Source organism: Leuciscus leuciscus (assembly GCF_965113295.1).
Source record: "Leuciscus leuciscus genome assembly, chromosome: 2".
NCBI lineage: Eukaryota > Metazoa > Chordata > Actinopteri > Cypriniformes > Leuciscidae > Leuciscus > Leuciscus leuciscus.
This window is the reverse complement of record NC_138726.1, coordinates 39,407,770-39,430,890: the sequence shown is the minus strand read 5'-3', so window position 1 is coordinate 39,430,890 and position 23,121 is coordinate 39,407,770. Positions and strand designations below refer to the sequence as shown.

Below are 23,121 nucleotides of genomic sequence, written 5' to 3'. Positions count from 1 at the left end.
TGTATTTTAGTGCAAATGTGACTGTAATGTTGCTATGCTAAAATATTGTACACTAACACATGCTGTTCTTCCTTGTGTCATTAGTTCTTCAGTTCAGTTTCACCACCATCTTTGTGGCTGCGTTTCCTCTGGCTCCTTTATTGGCTCTCATCAATAACATATTTGAGATCAGGCTGGATGCCATCAAGATGGTCAGCCTTGAGCGCCGCCTAGTGCCCAAAAAGACAAATGACATTGGTGAATAGCTACTGTATTGGCTTTTTTGTGCATGTATTTGTGCAGTGGTGATGTGTGAGTTTAGCTATCGTCATGGAGGAAACCATGATGTGTTGTGTGTTCTCCTGTGGCAGGTGTGTGGACTGGAATATTAGAAGCTGTTGGTGTGATGGCTGTCATTGCTAATGGACTAGTGATTGGGATTACCTCTGACTTCATACCTCGTCTGGTGTATCGATACCATTATGGACCTTGTGCTGTCAGCAATAGTACAAACCTGGAGTGAGTATCTGAGCTACAAACCATCAGACAATATAAGCTGTTTTTGTCCACCTTTTTCTCTCACCACAACAATATTGGAAAAAAGTGTCATATCCAAAAAGTTTCTTTATTTGTTTTCAAGCATATATGATAGTAGATTACTGCTGTAATGAGTGCATTTATTTTGTCTGATAGCTGTATGACAGGGTATATCAACAACACTCTGGCAACAGCGTTCATGTCCAATAATAGAGTGAAAGATGACTTCAAGCAATTGATCACAGACAACGGGTATAATGTTACGCAGTGCAGGTGACAACTTTGTTGGTTTTTACTTCTACTTATATTAATACGGATGAATTTGATTGGTTAGTTCATACCGGACTAATGAGGAAATGTTTCATGTGATACAGCATCATTGCATTGACTGTGTATTGTGTGTACTACAGTTACAAAGACTACCGCAGTGATGAAGACCAGAGTCTCACCTCTCAGTTTTGGCTCATTCTGGCACTCCGCTTTGCCTTTGTTATTCTGTTCGAGGTACAAATGTTAGAGCTATTTAAAGGTACAATATGTAAGAATTTTGAATTGAAATATCCCAAAATCTCAAGGCCAGTGTTATATATTTTGTTAAGTTGATTACTTACAATATCCCAAATGTTTCCAACTATTTTTAAATCGTGAGAAAATTGCGATTTTAACCAAGGAAACGGGGCGTTAGAACAGGGGTGAGCTGGGAGTCGCCAGTCAATTGCGTCATATCCGCGTCACCCTCGGTTTCCGCTCATACTGCGTGGAGTCCTGGACAAATGCGGAAGTTGTAGTTGTAGCGTCTATCAAGCTACAAACGTTAGCTTGTTTCTTGCAGTCGTTATGGGACACAATTATTCTTTACCGATTGCTGCTGGTTCTGTCGACAAAGCATGCTTCATTTTATATTTTCCAAATGTAGCATTCGGTAATAGTTATGTTTATGTAAGGAAAGTATTATTGCTTTAGATTTGTGTTTAGTTTATTGACATTGTTTATCACGTCTAGTGTTTATGGCCATGTAAATAAACATAGCATGTGTTATACATAAAGATTAATCAGTATTTTGGCAAATGATGTGGGTATGTTCGAATGTACTTTTACAACAATTGTTTAGAACACGTAAAACTGCGCAGCGTTATCACAACAATGAATTCAACAAATACAGTAACATCTATGATAACCAATTTAGTATTAAACCTTACTTTTCTTGCGGTTAATTCATTTTAATGAAATAAAAGTGTGATGAGGTTTAAGAGTCAGGAAGGAAGAAGACGCGTCGTCGTGACTGGGACTCGTACTTTATTAAAATAAAGCAAAACAAACAAAAGCCGCGCACAACGCGCATTCACCGTGGCAACCGCGACGGCACAAAACAGTTCAAAAATGAGAGCTCGGATCCACCGGTTTTCTTCCTCTGCGTCCAATTTTCTCTCCAGCCTCTCTCTCGTTCCAGCGCGGCTTATAAGCGGTCTCTCCACGCCAATAATACTGCAATAAGACACAGGTGTTCGTCATTTGCACTTGACCTACTTGCTCGTCTCTTCTCTCTCCCATCACAGACCGCGCTGAACCACGCCCCCCTCGCCACAAAAAGCATGTCATTAAACGCAACATTTATAAAAATAGAACTTAGCCTCATCCATGAACATGATTTTTCGATTCCCGTCTGACTGATTTACATCCACGGTGGAGTTTAAAACGACAGTTCCCATCATTCCACGCTCCTTCACATCGTCATCAAGCTATGCCGTTGTTGTTGTTGTTTGGAATGTAGCGCCCTCTAGCGGCAGAAAATTCTTGCATATTGTACCTTTAACTTTTTTTTCTATTTAATTTTGTTTAGTTTTTAACAAACATTAATATATTTTGTTAAATATTGTCTGAGATTTGTTCTTACATACACAGCATGTAGTGGTGATGTGCAAATTTATTGCTGCCTGGTTTATACCTGACAATCCCATCAGAGTGAAGAATGAAAGGCTAAACGACAAACTGAGAAGACTGAAAAAGGAACTTAAGTAAGTATTTTCTTGTGTCTGCTCATGTTGTAGATTTATATAAAAATATTTAAGAGTATAATTTCAAGCCTCACTGTGATGCTTATTTACAGTTGTTGATTCTCTGATTTTAACAGTGAAGCAAAGGGAACATATGATAGCAGATCTACTGAGGTGTGAACGATGAAGGTTCAAACCGTCTTCTTTCATTTGAGAGATTTGAAAACCTTCTGACTTCTGTGTGCAAACACAAGGAAGATTTCTGTATTTGACTGAGATCATTATCTCACTTGCATCGGTACATGGGACAGATCTCTTCACTTCACTACTTCCAGAGCCTTCAGCATCTTACTGGAACTTAGTGGAAAGCTCTCGTTGCAGTTTACAGTTTCGCCTCAAGATGAGTCGTATTTGGTCTGCTTCAGAGGGATACACCATACATGTTTTTGGTTGCGTCATAAATTAACTATATTTCTGAGCATTTAATTTTGTTTCTGAAAAAAATGTGAAAATGTCAAATCAGTTGATACCTATTATTTTATTTAGTGTGTGTGCTTCTAAGAGAAAGTCCAACAAGCCTAAAATAATCCATTCATTTTGTTGCCAAAAACATTTTATGGCAACAAAATTTCATTTTATTGTGTTTTAATGTTTACTTACTGTTTAATAAAAGTAAAAAAGCTGTATTTAGCTTCACAATGAAAACCTGGTTTCATGAGGACTTTTACTTAAATGTGAAGACCTGAATGTGACAAACAAAAAATATCAGGAATTGTGCCAATGTGTGTTATTATCTTTACAATGCTGTCCATAGCAATTCTAAACAACTGTGTTTCTCAGTACATATAAATATATTTTGATATTGTATTTTTGATATTGTCCTATTGGTCCGGTTTCACAGACATGGTTTAGATTAAGCCAGGATTAGACATTTAAGTAGCTTTTATAGACTTGCCTTAGAAAAAAACATTACTGTTGTGCATCTTGAGACAAAACAATGGCAGTGACATATTTCATATGTCAGTGCAAGTTTCTTTCAGTTAAAACAGCTGAAACATGCATTTTAGTCTAGGACTAGGTTAAAGCCTTGTCTGTGAAACCGGGGATTGTGTTCCAGGAATGAAAGGGTGAAATAAATATTGAAGGTGAAGTTGAAATTAAACCGTTGCCCCTTTTGTCCTCCACAAGATGTCAGTAGAAATGCATGTCTACACTGCTGAGTTGCTTCAGACAAAGAACGAATACTTGCGTTCCACTTTGTCTTATTCTGTCTGTTGCTTAAGATTTCTATTGTGTTGTTATTGATGGGTTATTAATAAGCTAATATTTATATTTTAATAGTAATTCGATTTTTATAATAAATACAATGTGAAGAAAGGTTTTGTTATTTTTCTGGAATCGGAACGCAACATCTGAAGTCATTTCCAGCCTGTTGGCACTAAGCTGCATTGTTTTATCTTCCCTTTATGTATCTTCTAATAATAGTCCTTGAACCCTAGTGAAAATATCTGTACCAAAATGTATTTAAAATACATTTATTACGTTCTCAAAATACATTATTAAATCCGTTAACATTTTTTCTGACATAATGCTTGAGACTTACTGATGTAAATATTATACTAGTACTTCTTTATTGTACATTGCACATTTTGTAATATTATGCATAAAATATGTTTTACTCACTATTAGTAAGGAAATGATCACTGTATAATATCAGTCTTTAAATGCAAGATATTTAAAGTGTACTTAAAGTATACTTGCAATAGTTCCACTTTCGCACAATCAAATATACTTGAGTATATCTTTAGTTGGACCTGAGCACTATTTCCGGATAACTAAAGTGCATTAAGTACTGAATTAGTTGTTCCAATTTAGCAGACTTTAGTATACCAAAAGTACTGCATAAAATACAATTATTTCAAATACATTTTGGTATATTTATTTTTCACTATAAGGAAGATTAGCTGTTTGAGTCGAGGCAGCTGTGAATCTTGCATGCACATTTTTTTCTATGGAACAGCAACTTTTTTTAAGAAAGGATAGTCTTGTACTCCCTCTAAGTGTTGCTGGGCCACATATGGGGAACTTGAGTAATTTCATGTGTGCATATTTCTGTGGCTGCGTTGGACTTTTCTTTTAGCCAAACATATTTGGCTCATACCACGTAAACCAGATATGCATAAAATGTGGAGTGCCTTTGTCATTTAAAGGTCTTAATCTTCCTTTTTAATTATCTTTTTTTTCTCTCTTGTGGATACACTGTCTTGGATTTTACTTCTATTTAAAAAAACAAAAAAACATTTGCTTTGTCTTTAGTGTTTAGAGAGTAAACAGTTAGAACCATTTCTCTGGGCAGAAGATTTTTTTAAAACAAACATTGCACCCGTTTCATCTCTCTCTCTTCGTCCAGTTAGGACAAAGCTCTTTTTCAGCATTTTACAATTCCGTCTTTATATTGAAGAGAGAGCTGTTCTTGGTCAGTGGTTGCTCAGCATGTTCCCATGCACTCAACTAAAGGCCACAACTTATTGTACACTGACCCACAATGCATTCTAACCTATCAGTCATTGGCCTCAAGAAACCTACCCAAAAAAAGAAAGAAAAAGAGTTGAGCATGTATTTCACAAGGCTTTTTGTGTCAGTTAATTTTCTGGAGAGTGTATACTGGTCAACATTCATGAACCTCTTTATTCATAATAACCATCAGAACCAAGTACATTAAATCACACAAAACTAAAAGCCAATGAGTTAAATTTGGGTGATAATAATAATAATTTTCATTGACTGTACATCAAACTTGAAAAAGAAAAAAAAAGATTTTTTTTTTCAAGATAAGTGTAACTATCACCAGTGAGAGTGCCCGGGATAACCATCAGAGGGCACTCCAACCCGGACAATCACCACACATCCACAAACTACATTTCCCATAATCCTTTGCCCAGACTAATCAGCCATTATCACATTCACCTGTATGTCATTACCTTGTTTAGCTCACCCCATATAACCCTGGTTTTCACACTCATTCCCTGCTAAGTCTTGTTTAGTGTTTGTATGTGTCTCACTGCATTTCTGAGCGTTTGTATCCTGTTTTTCCCCCGTCTCCTGATTTTCTTGATTCTCTGCCTGTCCCCTCGGATTTCTCTCTTTACCTCAGCCCTTATCTGTTATTGTTTGGATTGCTTGTTTGTGTATGACCCTTGTCTGGATTTGGATTATGATTGTGGATAACCCTTTAAATAAATACTGCATTTGGATCCTCAACCTTCGTGTCTCAGAGCAGTTCGTGACTATCAAAATAGTTTGTTTCCTGTTTAATCTTTACAAGTGGCACACAAATTCTTTTGTTATACAATCCTCTGGACATGGTAATACAAATGTTTAAAGATGCTTTTATATATGTTTCCAAAGGCAATGGGTGTGTAATTTTTGTGCTTTCCGAGTAAGGCTTTAACAAGATACTTTGCTTCAAAGGTTTATTTCAGGTGCGATGTCATTTGTAAGCTCATTTGCACTCAAAATCCAAGGCTATTATATCTGTAACAAGTTACCACAAAAGCCTGCAGCAATGTTACATGAAAAGCAAAAATTGCTAATATTTATTGCAAAGCCAGCAAATCTGTTTCATTAGTTGTAAACAACTACAACATTTTAGTTCACAGTCCACTTCAGTCTCTCTTTCTCTAAATGTCATTATTTTAGTCTGTGAACTATGAATCTGTGTGAATATATATATATATATATATATAAATTCAACTTCAAATCTATGTTAAAAAAAAACAGGTCTGATGAAGATGAATTAGACTTTGACTTGACTTGTTGCCGCAGTATTTAATGGAACTAATGGTTGTTAATGTCTTCTCTCAAACAGGCTTGAGGTTTATGACACACACACACACACAAGCATCTCAGCCTGTCTGTTAGACTAAGTGCTCCGCAAGCATTCCTCAACATCTCTGGCATGTTGTAATACTTTAAGGGTGCTGTTAACTAAAATGTATACTCTAGTCATTAGTGAAGACTTTAGAATTCAATCTCTCCGCCACAACAGGCTGCATTCACTTTGGTGGTAAAGTAAAATCCCATAGATGTTAAATGCCATCTTGTCCACTGAGTTTAGCATCGAGTCATGGACACAGATTACATGGCCGCATCAGTGAAATCTCGTCTTGTGAACCCTTTCTGTAAAATTGAAAACAGAAAAAGAGAAATTAATTCTTAATTAGTAGTATATAATAGTCTAAATGTAAAAGGTAATTGTCTTGTGAAGAAATATATTGGTATATTATATCTAGATGATGGAAAGGAAAGAAGTTGCCCCAAACTTTGATCAAAAAGGAACTTCTTGCATTCCACTGTCACATGGTCCACATGGACCACTGATCTGACCAACGCCATTTTGAACACCACAGACAACAGACTTTAACTAGCCCCAGCCTCGGACGGTAAGTCCATGGACCGCCCACAGTCCATTTACTGACCATTTGATGCACACTGCCCATAAAAATGGCAAGAGCTGGTGAAATATGGCCTCTTTAGAAACAAAGTACTGGCCTCTAACAATGAGCGCTTATGAAGAAGAAGAAATCACTGGATTGCACACTTTGTGAGGTACTTGGCATTCAAAAGTTTAGTTTAAAAAAAATCTGTACTTGTATTCTGATCACAATTGACACAAATTTGAATCATTGTTTTCTGTACATTAATTCACTGACTTATTATTGTTATATTCATTTTAGATTTGGATATCCTGCTGTACTTTTACAAGAAAGTAGGGTTGGTCAGTCACATATAAGTCAGACGGCCTCTTCCTGTGTAATTGGCCATTGCCTACAAGGCTTTAACAATTTAAAACAATAGAACTACTTTGGGGGGAAAAGCTTTAAGTGAGTTCAAAATAAGTTTAACAGTATCTTGTGTTGATGCCAGAGATATAACTTGACTGATACGGGCTTCAGCTCGAGTGTTAAATAGTTGCTTTTGTCAGCAGTTTTTGGCTGTGTGCTTGCCATCCTTCATGAGTAAATTCATTTTGTTGTAAATATGCAGCATATAATTTAAGACATGAGAAAAGAAAAGTCATTTCAACAGTAAAAACAGAAAAGACTATATATTTTCTTTAATTAAAGTCAAGTCTGGAAATCAGTAACGGTTGTGGGTAAATATTATTCCAGTTCAGTTATATAACTGACTAACACAGCTGATATCACATAGGAGAACACAGTAATGAGCAATTAGACAGCTTTACAGTATACTTAAGGAGCTATTCACACACTGTAACCGCCCATATTTATTGACTTGACATAATAAAATAACTGACCATTGGCCAAGCAGGCTGATACTCGGTAAGCAAATGCACACAATACCCATCAGTGCAAAGTCTGTATATAGTAAGGAATCCATTTTCATATCAGATTACAGAGAACAGGCCTTTTGTCGCACGCCTACTACTGACAACTCTGAACAGTAACACATTCATTTGTGCTTTAGCTGGGTTTTATACTGAGACTCACCTGTTTGTAGTCTCTGTGAAGTTTGCTGTACTGAAACATGTTGGACAGAACCGTGGAGGCGGCCCTAGCTGCTTTCAGCTTCCCAGGACTGAGATAGAATAAGAAGGGAGAAACATGAGAAGCAATGCTGGGACATTGTGCTCTTAATTAAACAGCTAAATAATGAAACAGCATGTAGGCTATATTACAACAGTAGTGCTGTTAGAGTTGCTAGGTGAGGTCCAATATCAATGGGTCAAAATTATTTCTTATCATATCAGTTGGGTTACAGCTGAAATTTAAAGAAATTATACTTTCTCACCTTAGCTCTAAAGTAACAAAACTGTAAGCACCATAAACATTGGGGACCACCACGTTTTTTTCAAAGGCCAATTCTGACACTAGCACCCGCGATCCTGAATATGTGATAACTGATTACAAAGTTTATCGTTGGTAACCTTAAGCTTAATCCTAAAATGCCACAATTATTTCAACACCATCCCAGTAAATTCACAAATCGTAAACAGTATAGCTTATATTTTATGGCACATTTTAGCTGGAAAAAATTATTACAATTTAAAATAAATATTTTTCTATTTGAATATATTTTAAAATGTAATTTATTCATGTCATGGCATTTTCAGCGTCAGTGTCACATGATCCTTAAGAAATCATTCTGATATGCTGATTTGCTGCTCAAGAAACATGTATTATTATCAATGTTGCTTAATATTATTCTGGAAAATGTGATAAATTTTGTTCAGGATTCTTTGATAAATAGAAAGATAAAAAGAAATCTTCTGTATCATTATAAATGTATTTATTGTCACATTTGATCAATTTAATGCATCCTTCCTGAATAAAACTTTCACTTTTTTCAGTTCAGTATCAAGACCACGCTTGAGAAATTATAATGTTTTTGGTTTTCATCTGAAACATTGACAATATTAACGAATGAAGTAAAGCTTTCGTAAATAGCATTGCAACTGTTTTACCTGTTGTCATGAGATGTCCTAATGCTGACCAGCTTGGGTAGTCCATCAAAGTAAGTGATATCTCTTGCAGCTACAGAGCTTCCTGTCACCAGATTGTTGAGAACCCCACAGATGTTGACCACCACGTCACTGGAAGGTTCCTTCTGATGCCCATCACTTGGGAGTTTGTTCACTAGAATATTCACCACTTTGGTAGCTATGGATAGGAAGCAAAAACAAATTTAGCTGTAATTACACAAACAAAACGAGTGAAAGAGTGATTGATGTATGTGTAGTATGATGAAGGAGGCGCCCTGTGGCCCAGCGGGGGTGGATTATAGTGAAGCAGAGAGCTGAGGTCAGGGTGGGGAAGAATGGGCGGCAGTTCAGCGGATACTGGGAATGATACAAGTATGAGTCTGATGGGAACTGAAAAGAATGTGTGGGAGTAAAAATGTGTGAGAAGTCTGTCTACAGTGGGGGCGAACAATGGGCAGTAGTTATCAGAGTGTTTTTTTTTATAGTTATCGCTTGGGCAATAACTTTATGTAGGTTTTTACTAATCTAGACATTTTCTTTGCCAGAATGTTGAAATCTTGGCAGGGGTGTTTTACTCATTAAAATGTAATTAAAGACAGAGAGCTGAGACATAAATTCATTCCCTAACCCATGTCAGCTTTGTTTTTGCAGTGTCGGGATAGGTTCCTCAGTAGACCCGTGAGAGAACGGAGCTCAGCATCTGTGGGACTTCTCAACAGGTCAAGAATCACCGGCAACATCCGCTCCTGCTCCAGCGCCACACGACTCAACACATAGGCCCACTAAGAGAGAACAAAGGAAAATGGTGAGTGAAGGAAAACAAGAGAGAATGATAACAATTAGTTAGACGCCCAGCCAGACAAAACACAAAAAAACATAGGGGGATGGTGAGTAATTAGAGCAATGGAAAAACAAAGATATGGGAACATACAGATGGAATAAGTAGGAGAGTTGAAGAACACACTGAACTTTACAAGTTACACTAAAAGTGATAAAAAGTGACAGATGCAGCTACAAAAGAGAATATGATTACGTCAGGTCTGGTATCTCACCCTGCTGTCGCCCGCTGTGATGTTCTGCAGGGCTCCCGCTGCTGCCTCACGTGTGGCTGTGCTTGACTCGCAGCTCTGCAGGATGCGGTTGTACAGACCGACTATCTGAGGGTGCCACAGCCACTCTGCTCCTTTAGGGACTCTTGCCACTTCAGAGAAGGTGGACAGCTCTTGATTCCTCTACAGAGACACATTATAAACTCATTAAAGACAGACAGCAGGGAGTCTACTAGATGAACTATAATAACTCTTTCAACACACTGCTGAGAGCACAGAACCACACTAATGTTCAAAAGTTTGAGGTCAGTGAGATTTTTGTTTTCTTTTTGAAAGAAATGAATACTTTTATTCAGGAAGGATGCATTAAATTGATCGAAGAGTGACAGTAAAGACTTTTACATTGATACAAAAGAAATTTATCTGAACTTTATTTAAAAGTTTATTAAAAAGTATTACGGTTTCCACAAAAATGCAGCACAACCAATCAAAAGTTTTGGGTCAATACAATTTGTTTTTTGTTTTTTGAAAGAGAAAAAATAATACTTTTATTCATCAAGTAAATAATTCAATTAAACAAATGTGACAGAGAGGACATTTATAAATAATGTTTAAAAATATTTCTATTTCAAATAAATGCTGTTCTTTTGAACTTTCTTGATCAAAGAATCTTGAATATATATGACATCACATGAATAAATGTAAAATTAGAAAAGGTTATTTTAAATTGTAATAATATTTCACAATATTACTTTTTTTTTTTACAGTATTTCTAATCAAATAAATGAAGCCTTGATGAGCATAAGAGACTTCTTCTGACCCCAAACTTTGAACAATAGTATTTATTATTATCACTCTACTGTATTTTCAAAGAAATAATCATATATGAATAATATAAAATAGATAATTTGAGAGGAGAATAATATTGCTTATACATATAAAAGCCAGAGTGGAAGAGTGACTGACATCTTTTGCTTTCTTGCTCTGTGGTGTGAAGCAGCCGATGGGGTCATTGTGTCGCACGTCCTGTGCTCGAGTGGGTCCTTCCAAACGCATCTGAACTGAAGCAGGGATCTCAGAGTACAGCTGGTACGACAGGTTGCGCAGGACACATACACAGTTTTCTACACCCTAGAGACACAGAGGTGCAGAATTAGGATTTCAAATGGTTTTGGAAATAATGTTGTAGATTACAGCAACTGATGTTCTTGATTTAATAACAAAAGTTTTCTAATTGCCACCTGAAAATGGTTTTCACTTTGTAAGTAATGCCACACTCACACAGGCTCAAGGCTAGTATATTAGCAAGCACAAAACTTGAATGTTGATTCTCAGATCTGACCTTGTCCTCTCCTTTCCCCTCCTGTATGGAGTTTTCGATGTATCCGACCAAAGAGTCTACCAGCCCCCGGGATTCCCGCATCTGCTGCCTGGTTCTTTCATTCACTGAGCTCAGGTTCCTTTCAATACATATAAATGGGTGATGTTAACATGCTAAGATGGTTTTTTTTTTTCATGCATTTGTCTTTAAATATTTAAAACAGGTCTATAAATCTTTCCAGCTGGAAATCTGATACGTTGTATACTCTTTGTCTGGTGTCTTTTACAATCTTGCAAACTACACAGTAGCCATAAACATTCATATTTGTGATTGTCACCCAGTGAAAGCATATGAGTGATAGTGTGAACATAGTCTGTGCATCGTCTGTGCATCAGTGTCAGAAATGAACTCTTTTTATTTTTATTTAAGTAAAAAGTACTAGAAATAATGCAAATAGTACCTGACATAACAGACAATATCAGGTCTAGCCCTATAATAATATATATAATATATAATTTCATGTAATATTATTTTTATGTTAAAAAAGAGCCATTCATTATGGATAGATTTTACAACCCCAGGTTTAAAATATCGTGGGCTTGTTACAACATTGGTTGACATATTTGCACCTTGCTCTGGTTAATTTTTGCCCATGCTGTGCATTGGTGCATAATGCAGGTAAAAAAACATGAATGCTTTTAAATGCAGGCATGTATATCTGATGGCTGTACCTGAGGCAGCCTGTGGTGTTGTAGAATATATCAGACTCAGACGCGCTCTGTTGAATGACACCAGCATCTCCTCCTCCAGACAGAGGCACTAGCACTCTCTCCGTCAGCTCAGACAAACTCTCTCTGGCCAGTCTCTCCTTCAGACTGTCTTTAGAAGACAGGTTCCACAAAATGCCTACAGAAGAGACACTCACAATTTAGTCCTCTTTAGCTTTTTACTTATAAATATAACATACATTCGCAGATCCTGAAGGAGTATAACAACTAATATATTATATTTAAGTTATATCACTTTTTTTTTATCTCATCTTTCACTACGGTATACTTTGTATGAACTCATACAGTATATGTGTTGCATCCCAAAAAATGATTTAAATAAAATGTTTCCACCTATGCCATTTATGTGGATTTGTATCATTCAGACTACAAAAAACTAAATGGCAAAGTTTGTTCAGCAAAATAAGAAGCTTGTTTAATAGGAGCAGAAATTTCCTTAAAGGGATAATATCATAAAACAATGTTTTGTTTTATTAAGTTCATTATGAAAAAACGAATTAACTGACATGTAGGCATGAATATATTAACACATGACTGCCTAGTCATGGTTAACAAGCATTACATTTTTATTTATTTATTTTGACAAAAAACTGCATAATTGACACTACTACATATATTATAAGTAATAGTTTGGTAGAAATAGTAATAAAATTAGTTTAGGGTTTAATTCTCACTATTAACTAGTTGCTTATTAGCATGCATATTACTAGGATATTGGCTGTTTATTAGTACTTATAAAGCACATATTAACGCCTTATTCTGCATGACCATATTCTACATCCCTTAATCCTACCCAATAATACCTAAACTTAACAACTACCGTACTAACTATTAATAAGCAATAATTAGGAGTTTATTGGGGCAAAAGTCATAGTTAATAGTTAGTTCATAGTGAGAATTGGACCCTAATCTAAAGTGTGACCTAAAATTAATTTTGAAAAACAAAATAAAAAAACACTTCTTTTTTTCCAAGAGTCTAAATTCTCAAATGTATAAAACTGCCCATTGGGAGATGTTTAGTACACAGATCACTAAGCTGCTATTGTCTTGTGAGGTTTTAAACTCATCACAGATAACAGTACAAGTCATAAAATGCCACTAAGAGACCTGGCAACCCTGAGTCCAGCAGGAAAGAATGTCAAGGACTGTTTACTAAGTGAGTGCGAGTGTGTGAGGGGGTGGGGGTGATAGCAGGGCTCACAAAGCACAAAGGCCTCTGGGAGTCTACTTCCCACTGCCTCTGAGACTTGGAGTGATTTCAGGTAACAGCCAGACAACTTTTCTTTTCTGCTCTCTCTCTCTCTCTCTGTTTCTTTGAACATGCTCACTGCTTAACTTAACTCTCCACCTGTCTGCACTGACAAATCTGCTCCAAGATGTCATCTAAAAACCACCAGACCTTACTGATGTGGAGGACTTATGTACTCAATCAATATTGATATACTTCTAAATACACCAGACTTCTAGCTAAGATATGAGTGCCACTGTTTACTTCCAAAGTGAAGTTCATAGTCCAAAACATTTGCCCTGCTCTGGGAAGAAAAAAAAGATAAAAAATCACTCAAACATACGCACCTGTGATATTTTTGCGTAGTTCATCATCTGGTTCTCTTAAAGCTCCAACTAGTTTGCTAATGCCACCAGCTTCGATAAGTGCTGTCTTGTTGTCCATATTCTCATAGATGAGATTGCGTGTAGCACCTGTCGCATAGCGCTGCACCTCCTGGTTCTCACTGCTGAACAGCTGTACTAATGCTGAAATGCCCTTCAAACTGCGCAACTGTGCGAGAATAAAAACATCTAGTTTAGTTCAGCGAGAAAGAAAAATAATTTTTAAATCAGTTCATTACTTATATTGATTCCTAAATGATCCCAGGTATCTGAATCCCATTTCTGTGCTTCACACTTAGCAGACAAAAATAGTTCATCTATTCAACAACACTTTTTCAGCCCAACATGGCAACCTGCTCGGACATCTGTCTATGTTTTGCCATGATGTGCTCTCAGGCGGAATGTTCTGCTCCCTGAGGTTCAGGATAAAGATTAAGGACAGGGTGAAGGTATTCTCTCCATCTGGCTTGAGTATAAAATATAACAATAGTGAAGAAAAAGCAGCTTAGCCTAGAGCTTGACCATGCTCATTCAGCTATACAAATAAATATTTAGCTGACATCTAAGATTTGACATTTTTTTAGCCAAACTTTACACAATTTACTTTTTTTATTGTAAAGCTGTCTCATTGATTTATTTTTTCCCCCTTGAACATGGTTTATTTTTATAGACTTTAAAAGGGATTTTTGTCATTTTGTATGGATTATTATTTATTTATTTTATTATAATTGCGAGATATTAACTTTTTTTCTCAGAATTGCAAGTTATATTCTTGGAATTGCAAGAAATAAAGTCAGAATTGTGAGATAAAAACTCACAATTGCTAGTTTATATTTAGCAATTCTGACTTTATTTCTCGCAGTTGCGAGTTTATATCTTGGAATAGTGAGAAATAAAGTAACATTTTGAAATAAAATAAGTCGCAATTACATTTTTCTTTTTTATTCTGTGGTGGAAACAAGCTTAGGTCATTTTGTCTACTCGGCCACTCAACAGACAAATCATCCAACTACTTGAGGGGAGTTTGCACCTGAGCTATTTTTTAAATGACTGTGTTATTGTACTTATGTATCAGTCTTTTGTCACTGATAATGTCTGTTTCTTCAGTGTCTCGCGGCATGAAATTTGCACTTTTTAAGACTGAGTATAGTTCAAAAGAGTTCTCCTTTCAAAAACACGTCACTAGACCCCGGCATTCTGTTCCTGTCGGATGCACTTCATCAGGCTGTTTTTAAAAGGAAGAACATCCTGTGTGTACGCCCTCTAATCTTGTCCAAACAGAGCTCTGTTGCTGCCCTGGACTAAAGGTTGTCATGTAAAACACAAGCAAATTCTGCCAAGGTACCAGAAATTTTGACTAAATTTAAAATACGATCTCACTTTGTTGTTGATTGAAGTCAAAATTTTCCATCGTATGTGTTATTTCCATAGTGTCCATTGTTTCAAATGTTTATTGCTGAACTAATATAATGTTTGTTTTTGTTTTTACCATGGTCTTGGCTTCATTGCTGTGGTAACACTGATGTTGTATGTACGCTGCTCCCAACATCTGCATTGCAACGTCAGTGGAAGAGAGGTAACTGACTGCTGTGGTCATGTCCAGGTTTTGGATTCTGCTCATTCACACAAACAAAATGGAGATTGTTATAAAAAATATAATATACTTAAAACAAGTCATACATTAATATGTTTAAACAAAAACATAATATTTAATATATACTGTATGTCTAATACACTAATATTCAAAAGATTGGGTAAGTAAGAGTAAGAAACACTCTTATTCAGCAAGGATGTATTAAGTTGATCAAAATTGAGAGTAGGCTAAAAACTTTTACGTTGTTACAAAAGATTTATATTTTAAATAAATACTGTTCTTGTGAACTTTCTATTCATCAAAGGATCCTGAAAAAATGCATCACAGTTCCCACAAAAATATTAACTGTTTTCGTGGTCTGTTTTTATAAAAATATATTTAAATAGATGTTAAATTGTAATAATATTTCACGATATTACTGTTTTATCTGTATTTTAATTCAAATAAATGCAGCCTTGGTGAGCATAAGAGACTTAAAAAAAAAATCATAACGGTCCCAAACTTTTGAACGGCAGTGAATGTGTTTAAGATATACTAATTGATGATGAAGTGTTAAACAAAAGTTGTTATCATGTACACTGCATTGTATGAATGCTTTTGTGTTGTATACCTATTAACCTTGAGTCTATAATGGCCAAATATATCAAAAACTTTGTAGACACAGCATGAGAATATAGCTAAATGGAGAGTTACAGCTTTACAGCTTTTTTGTAGTTGAAATATAATTTTATATTACCCGCCAAGCACATCCGCGGTTTCATCAGCAAATCCATCATAAACGTCCACACCACGACCGACACTCTTCATACTATGCACTGACCCTGCTCTTTTCATGGTGCTCTGGTATTGCCCAGCACCCATCAGACTGGTGCCCCCAGTGGACATCTGTTGCCACTGCATTGAGCTGCCGCTCAGCCTTTGCTGCTGTTGCTGCTGTTGCTGCTGCACCTGCCGATTATTTATGCGGTTGATGGTCCGGTGGGAAGGGCCTTTAAATGAATATTGATTCGCCAACTCTGCTTCCCTCCATCCTGTATTGAAACCCTCCCGTGCCAGGGTCCCACTGAGGGTGCGTTGCCTGTGCACTGCATTGGGTGAAGGGCTGTGGCCATAGGACGGCACCCAATTCGCCACAGGAGATGGCTGTCGTTGCAACGTGAGCCCGGCCATTGCTGCCACCTCCTGCTCAGTCCGATTCAGTGTCCTCGATTCTGCTGTTTGCATCTGGTTGTAAGAGCCACTCAGATGTGAATCATCGTGGTACACGTACGGGCGGCCCACTACGGCGGGAATGGGCACGCCATGGCTGATTCTCTTCCGTGTGCCCATTTCTACCGCAGAGCGCGAGGAAAATTCCCCTGCATACTGAGACGGTCGGGCCGTCTGTGTAAAAGCAAGTCATATGAATATCAAAATTATACAAAAGCAACATTTTGTGTCTGATATGAGTGATTAAGTACATGCTAACTCTTCTTGCAGGCTCACTGCTATCTCACAGAAGGGGTAATGTAACGGCATATGGCACATGAGGTCTTGGGTTAGGAATGTTTCATATGCACTTTGGGCTCTGAGCTCAATTCCGCAGCTTGCTAGAACTGCACTTCACTTTCTAAACACAGCTCCCACAGGAGAACGCAAAATACCGCATCATTGTGTGTGCAGGGTGCAGCCACACAGAGTGTCATTGTCAAGGGATTGTGGACTTGGCAAATTAGTTCAATAAAAAACCATTTATAGTAGGCAGTTCTGATCTGATTTTAAGAGTGCTATCAGTGAAAAATTATGTAAAATGAAAGATTTTTACTAAGTAGCTAGCATAAAACTAGAAAAAAACGTATCAATTGAAATTAACAATGTGATTTCTTAAAGGATTTAACTCTGTTCTTTTAAAACTGGACCTTGAAATTAAATGGAAGTGTTACCGCAGGGTCTTAAATGGAAATGTTGCATGGCTAAATCCATTGCTAAAACAAGCTTGAATATTATTGTTTCAAATAAGTGAGGATGCAATTGAAAATTTTGTGAATGTGGTCACGCTTACCGCCATTGTTCTGTTGCCATTGTAGATAAGAGACTTGGAACTGAATCCAGGACTTTTGGATTGGTATCTCACAGTGGATGAGTGGCCATTAAATTCTAGAAAAGAGGACCATTAAGTAAAATGTTAAAACAATGTATTTGTTTATAAACATAATTGTGGCTAACTTATTTGTATATTGCATATATTATTTCCCCTTAGCAAAAATAAGTAAATAAATAAATTATGTCATAATTAACTTAACTACGACATTAACGACTTAAAAAAATATTTTTCTTCTCCGGAACAGAAAATACAAATATTTTAAAGAATGTCTCAACTGTTTTTTGTCCATACAATGAAAGTCAGTGGGATATTCAATACAACATTGAGGCATATGTTCAAAATAGCTTATTTTGTGTTCCACAGAAAAAGGTTTTTTTGGGCCATTTTGCAATCCAGATAATTATTTTCGCAGAAACAAGAACAACTCATGAAAACTTTCCAGGTGGCTTTCATTTTGATGGGATTTCTTCCAAAGCATTACATTGGTCAAAAGTGTCAACAAGACCCAGTTGTGTCACCTGATCTTTGTTCGCCATTCAGCTCTCTGACTTTGTGCTTCAGCAAATTTTAAGAGATCAGGTTTCTATCAGTGCTTGGCTTCTCAACCCAGTCTGTTGCAAACAGTGCTGATTAGTTGTGAAAATGCATTAGGTTTAGTCTCCAAAACATGCTCAAAGGAAGTTATTTCATGGGTGAGAGGGGAAGTCTGCTATAGCAATCACACCGTAAAAGAATGAAACAGAGGGAAAAGAGGATGACGTCATAGGGTGGTCCTTTGTCTTATTTTCTGTTTTTTGGAGGTACTTCATTGCTCTGTTCTCGTTATTTTATGTTCTTTATTGTCTTTTTCTTTTTCTCTTTCTTTCCTCTGTACATTGACTTTTGTAGATAAACCAAAAAACAACTTGAGTGGTTGATCCCTGTATGAAAGAAAACCTCGTGATAAAGCAGTTGGACAGTAAGAAACAGAAATTGTCAAAATTCAACAAACCAAAGTGAGTCAGCTATATCCATTCCAGTAACACTGGATATAAGAACAAGCAACAAACCCATCAGACTGGGTTCAGAGGAGTGTAATAGCTTCATTTTTTGTGATGACTGAAAGATGAGGTCAACCATATATTGCTCCTCCCAGAGGAGAGATGAATTTCAGCCGAAGCTCTATATAAATGTGTCGGAGGATGTTGCTCAATAGATGAAAAGATCAGATTGACTTTGGCACATTTTTACAATGTTTTCTGAAGAATAAAAATACTGAACTTATTAGACTAAAAAGTGTTAACCATCTATCTTAATATCTTTATGCAATTCTGCAATCTAATAAGACTATTTTAAGTGCTCCGTTAAGAAGAGCTATTATATTTTAACAATAATGATGCAGAAAATGCTGTGATCTGCATTTCCATAATCTTTTAAAATGTTTAAAGATTCTTAATTAGCCTCATTATCACACCCTTCTCCTCAAACTGTCTTATCGTAAAACATTTTCTCATTCAAATGCCTAGCTAATTCCCGTTTCCACTGAAGTTTCTAATCTGTCCGTGGGAAGTCTGACAGGAAACACAAACGTCCAAATTAAAGTCTTGGCAAGAATGTCTAAAGGTTCAAGACCTGACCAAAACTGTCTTTCTCCTGATTAACTGTGACTATCATAATTTTTTTCATCAGCATTTCCTTGAACTGGCACCATTTCAGAGCTTTGAAGTGCACTGTATTGAGATGGTTCCCAGGTAGCCAGTAAATACAGAAGTTTATTAAATGATAAATTCCTTCATATTGGGTGGAAGAGAGTGTTTAAGGAAGATTACTTCTAAAATTGAAACATCTGTTTTGTTTTAGACATCCTTGGCATATGTATGTCTTTGCTCATCTCCTTCTGTTTATCAGTGGATTAAGAGTACATTCCACAACCTTAATTAGTTCCTTAATGTTACTGATACGCAGGCTGTATTGATATATACTTCAGCGATGAGATTGATTTTAAATAAATACATACATTATTAGACTACAGAATTAGTTTTATTACTTTGTTTTCTACAAAAACATTTGCAAAATGTAAAAATTTAAATTAAAAATTAAAAAATAACTATAAACTATTACAAAAAAGTAAATCCGCCCCGTGACCACAATGTTTACGAGGGATGTCATGTGGCTGGACCATCTAAAAATGTCCCATTATAAGCCCAAGTGCAATAACAAAACATACTAAACTTGAACTTGTTGCTGCTGGAATTGATAAAGTTTGAGATTCTTATTGCACATGCTCAATAAATCACTAGAATGAGTCTGAGGATGATTAAAACCAATGCAATCCCTACATTCCCTGACATCTTGGTTACAAAATCGGAGTAACAGAGCATAAATCTTGATGATAATTCAATAGCAAGCACTGTGCACCATATTTAGGATAATTGCAAAGCAGCATGTTGTCTGTTGCATGCCAATGAATGCACCTTAACAACAGTTTTTTCACGGTTACTCTATTCTTCTCTATTCTTCACATCCTCCCATTCAAGTCTCCCATAAGCTAAAATAGCACTGATAAAACACAGAGTGTAGATTCACAATCAAATGGCAGGAAACTTGTCTGCAAAGGATGTGGAAGTGTGACCAAGTGTGCGACAGACCAGATCAAACTGAGCTCATGTGTAAGCTGACTAAAAAAATAAAATATTTAAAAAAATGTGTATCTTGCATAATTATACAAATGTAAAATATAAAAATTACAAATATATATTCCAATGATTTCTTCTGTTGTAGTTCATTCTGTACCTGGGAAAAATCACTCAAGAACGGCAGCTTGGTCATTTCATCTTCTTTTCAAAAGGTCATGTCCGAGCTCATTTTTTAACATAAGCCAGATAGGACCTCTCAAAGTCACTCGCTGTGATTAGGCTCAACAATAGGGTCAAAGTTTAAATGCCTAACATTCCTCCTGCTAAGAGGCACCCCAAAGGCAAGAGTTTTTGCCAGATTTAAATGTTAGCTACTGGTTAGCATAGTCTTTTCTAGTCATATTAATCAGTCGTCACAAGATATTTCAGTGAAATATTAAGTAAGAAATGGACTTTGCTATAATTTCGTGAGATTTGCTGTATACTTCATCTTTAAGAATGATATACTATACTATAGCTTATTCCTTAGGTACCTATTCCTGTTAATTTGTGATTTTTAATATAATGTTTGACCAAAGTGCTTCTGTCAAGCATTAGTTCAGTTATATTTCAGTCAGCTTCTTGGCAAGAGAAAGTTATGCTACAGGGCAGTGGGGGGTGGGGTGTTGGGGAGGTGGAGACTGAGGTTTGCCCTAATTTCTACCTGCCTTTCTAAGCCAGAGAAGAAAGTGATACCTTTCCCACGGGTTACACTCCTCCTCCTCCTCCACAAACATCCACATACACACTGCTCACAACGGCTTACATCTCTAAATCACAAGTGCTGAGTGATCCATTTTACACATTTGCATTTGAATGCCTCTATATATCTTGTCAAGGTTTCATTGTAGAACAATGGGCCGATTTTCCATTCACTCAAGCTTATGCAACGTTTACAAGTTTAACTCCATTCTGAGGGCCAATTGACTGTCTAGTTTTCAGGAAAACGTCAGGATATCAGTTGTTCCAAAGTATTTGTGTCCTGTTTTTAGGGGGTTCCCAGCAGCCAAACTCAGCCAAATGCTAAACAAAATGAAAGAAATTGCTCACTCACAAAAGTCAGTGTTTTGTCTCTTATTATCCAAGATACAAAGCAACACAACAAGCATGCTGGAGAACCAGTGTGCACACCTGCAGAAAATGCAATGACTCTGACCAACACATGAAGACCTATAGATATTTGCATATTGATGCAAATCAAATCCTATCCGTCTCACCCAGAGTCTATGCAGAGCTATTGTGTTCACAAGTTCGGCTATTGTAGGAATGCTGTAAGATTTTACTTAGATTCTGATTTTCTTAAACTACACAATATAATAGAATTATTCATATTATAGTATCCATGTTATATTTACATAACTGGTATGTTGAGCCTTGGTGTTTCTGATATAACAAAAATATAGGAGACAAAAAAAGAGGAATTCTGGCGAATTTAACATTTGAAAACACCAACATTTGTAAAAGTTAGCCTATTTAAATAGAAAATAACAATTTTAAATTGTTAAACTGTAATTCAAAGTTAAATTTGTTGTTTGTGTGTGTGTGTGTGTGTGTGTGTGTGTGTGTGTGTGTGTGTGTGTGTGTGTGTGTGTGTGTGTGTGTGTGTGTGTGGGCTACTTTCTTTATGTAGCCTACTAGTTTGATGAGCTCCTATACAGTGTTAGCGTAAACTGAAATATGTTTAAAATTGTACATTGTAGTTTTACTAAATGTCCTATGTGCACATTCCATTGCAGTTCATACGCTATCCGAGTTGTGAAGACCACAGCACCCCATTAGGGATCTCACCTGTAGAGGCGTTGATTCGGGATGAGGATAAGGATTTCTCCGCCATGCGCTGCTGGACCTGCTGCTGGACGCGTCTGGCTTTCGATAGGTGATCCTTCCTGGGATGGTCATCGGTCGGGATCGCATATGTAGTGACCGAGGTGCTGGGCTGTAAGGCGGAGAAGAACAGGCCCTCAGTGGCCACAACTGCACTCATCGTGAAGTCCGAAAACTCGCTCGAAAAATGACACGATCCAAATCGTTTTTATTTGCGCGTTGAATTTTTTACTTTTTTTTTTTCGAAATCCGAATTTCGTGAGAAAGTATATTTCCCCCCACCTCGAATGTTCTTCTAAAATAATTCCAATACGATATCAAAGTAATTTGCCCGGAGCGCAGGGCAAATGAACAGCGCTCCGTACACTTGATCCCCAGCTCTACGTAGGCAGCAGTGCGCTACGGTCGTCAATAGAGACAGCCAGAAGAGAGGAGCCTGACGAGGGCGGGGCGTCCTCATTCAACATGCTCTCAGCACCGAGATATGCGTTTATCACACAGTTTAGAGTTACAATGGTAATATGAGATTCACCGTGTAGATTCTGTCCCCACTAAAAGTAGTTTTACCATGTTTTTGACATGGTTCCATGGGCATGTCATGGTTTTCTCTGAGTAATAGGCTACAATGGTACTTGAATGTGCTAAACATTCAGGATCATGGTATTTCTATCTGACTATGCACAGAACTTTTTTGGGTTACACTTTATTTTAAGGCATCCATGTTACAGTGTAATTATACATTTAAGAGCTGAGTAATAATAATTAACTACACATAGGCCTACTTATAGGGTTAGGATGAGGGTTTGGTTTAGGGTTAGTTACATGTGCTTATGCATTTATACTACTAACTACATAACACGTGTAACAAGGACACTATAAAATAAAGTGTTACCGTCTGCGTCTAAGTTATTTTACGGTAGCTTCATCGTTTTTTGAATAAATATATCGCTTACAAATATTTTTTTTCTAAGGAATCTAAAACTAATACTATATATAAATACGCATGACAAAAATTATTACTCACCTCCAATACTGAAGACTCTGGTTTCATTGTTTGATGTTCCTCCTCCTTATTTATTAGTCTTTTGTTGGTTTTAGAGAACACAGCCTCACAATATCCTTTTATAAGCAACTCTTGCTAATCTCTCTTTCTTCTCTTGTTTTTAACTATTCTGTTTAAAGAGG

General features: G+C 36.7%; 2 protein-coding genes across 3 annotated transcripts in view; one reads left to right on the top strand and one right to left on the bottom strand.

Annotated features, from left to right (window-relative positions):
* Nucleotides 1–4,867, top strand: part of ano9b (anoctamin 9b) — an 11,942-nt gene extending 7,075 nt beyond the window's left edge. The window contains exons 16-21 of the mRNA XM_082149156.1: nt 56–237; nt 351–498; nt 673–789; nt 927–1,020; nt 2,419–2,531; nt 2,648–4,867. Of these exons, the coding sequence (XP_082005282.1) occupies nt 56–237; nt 351–498; nt 673–789; nt 927–1,020; nt 2,419–2,531; nt 2,648–2,690 (697 nt within the window). The 3' untranslated portion in view covers nt 2,691–4,867. The remainder of the gene's footprint in view (nt 1–55; nt 238–350; nt 499–672; nt 790–926; nt 1,021–2,418; nt 2,532–2,647) is intronic.
* Nucleotides 4,868–5,969: 1,102 nt separating this feature from the next.
* On the bottom strand, nt 5,970–23,121 carry pkp3b (plakophilin 3b). 2 transcript variants are annotated; one of them, XM_082162243.1, is made up of 14 exons: nt 22,961–23,121; nt 21,901–22,048; nt 17,417–17,511; nt 16,112–16,758; nt 15,271–15,394; nt 13,746–13,950; nt 12,114–12,288; nt 11,404–11,521; nt 11,028–11,192; nt 10,065–10,244; nt 9,641–9,794; nt 8,995–9,190; nt 8,021–8,108; nt 5,970–6,689 (listed from the first exon to the last, which is right to left on the bottom strand). In XM_082162243.1, the coding sequence occupies exons 1-14, from the start codon at nt 22,985–22,987 to the stop codon at nt 6,648–6,650; spliced, it is 2,364 nt and encodes a 787-aa protein (XP_082018369.1). In that variant the 5' UTR covers nt 22,988–23,121; the 3' UTR covers nt 5,970–6,647. The 2 variants fall into 2 exon arrangements, with proteins under 2 accessions (XP_082018369.1, XP_082018368.1); XM_082162242.1 differs by lacking the exon at nt 22,961–23,121 and having other exon boundaries at nt 21,901–22,342.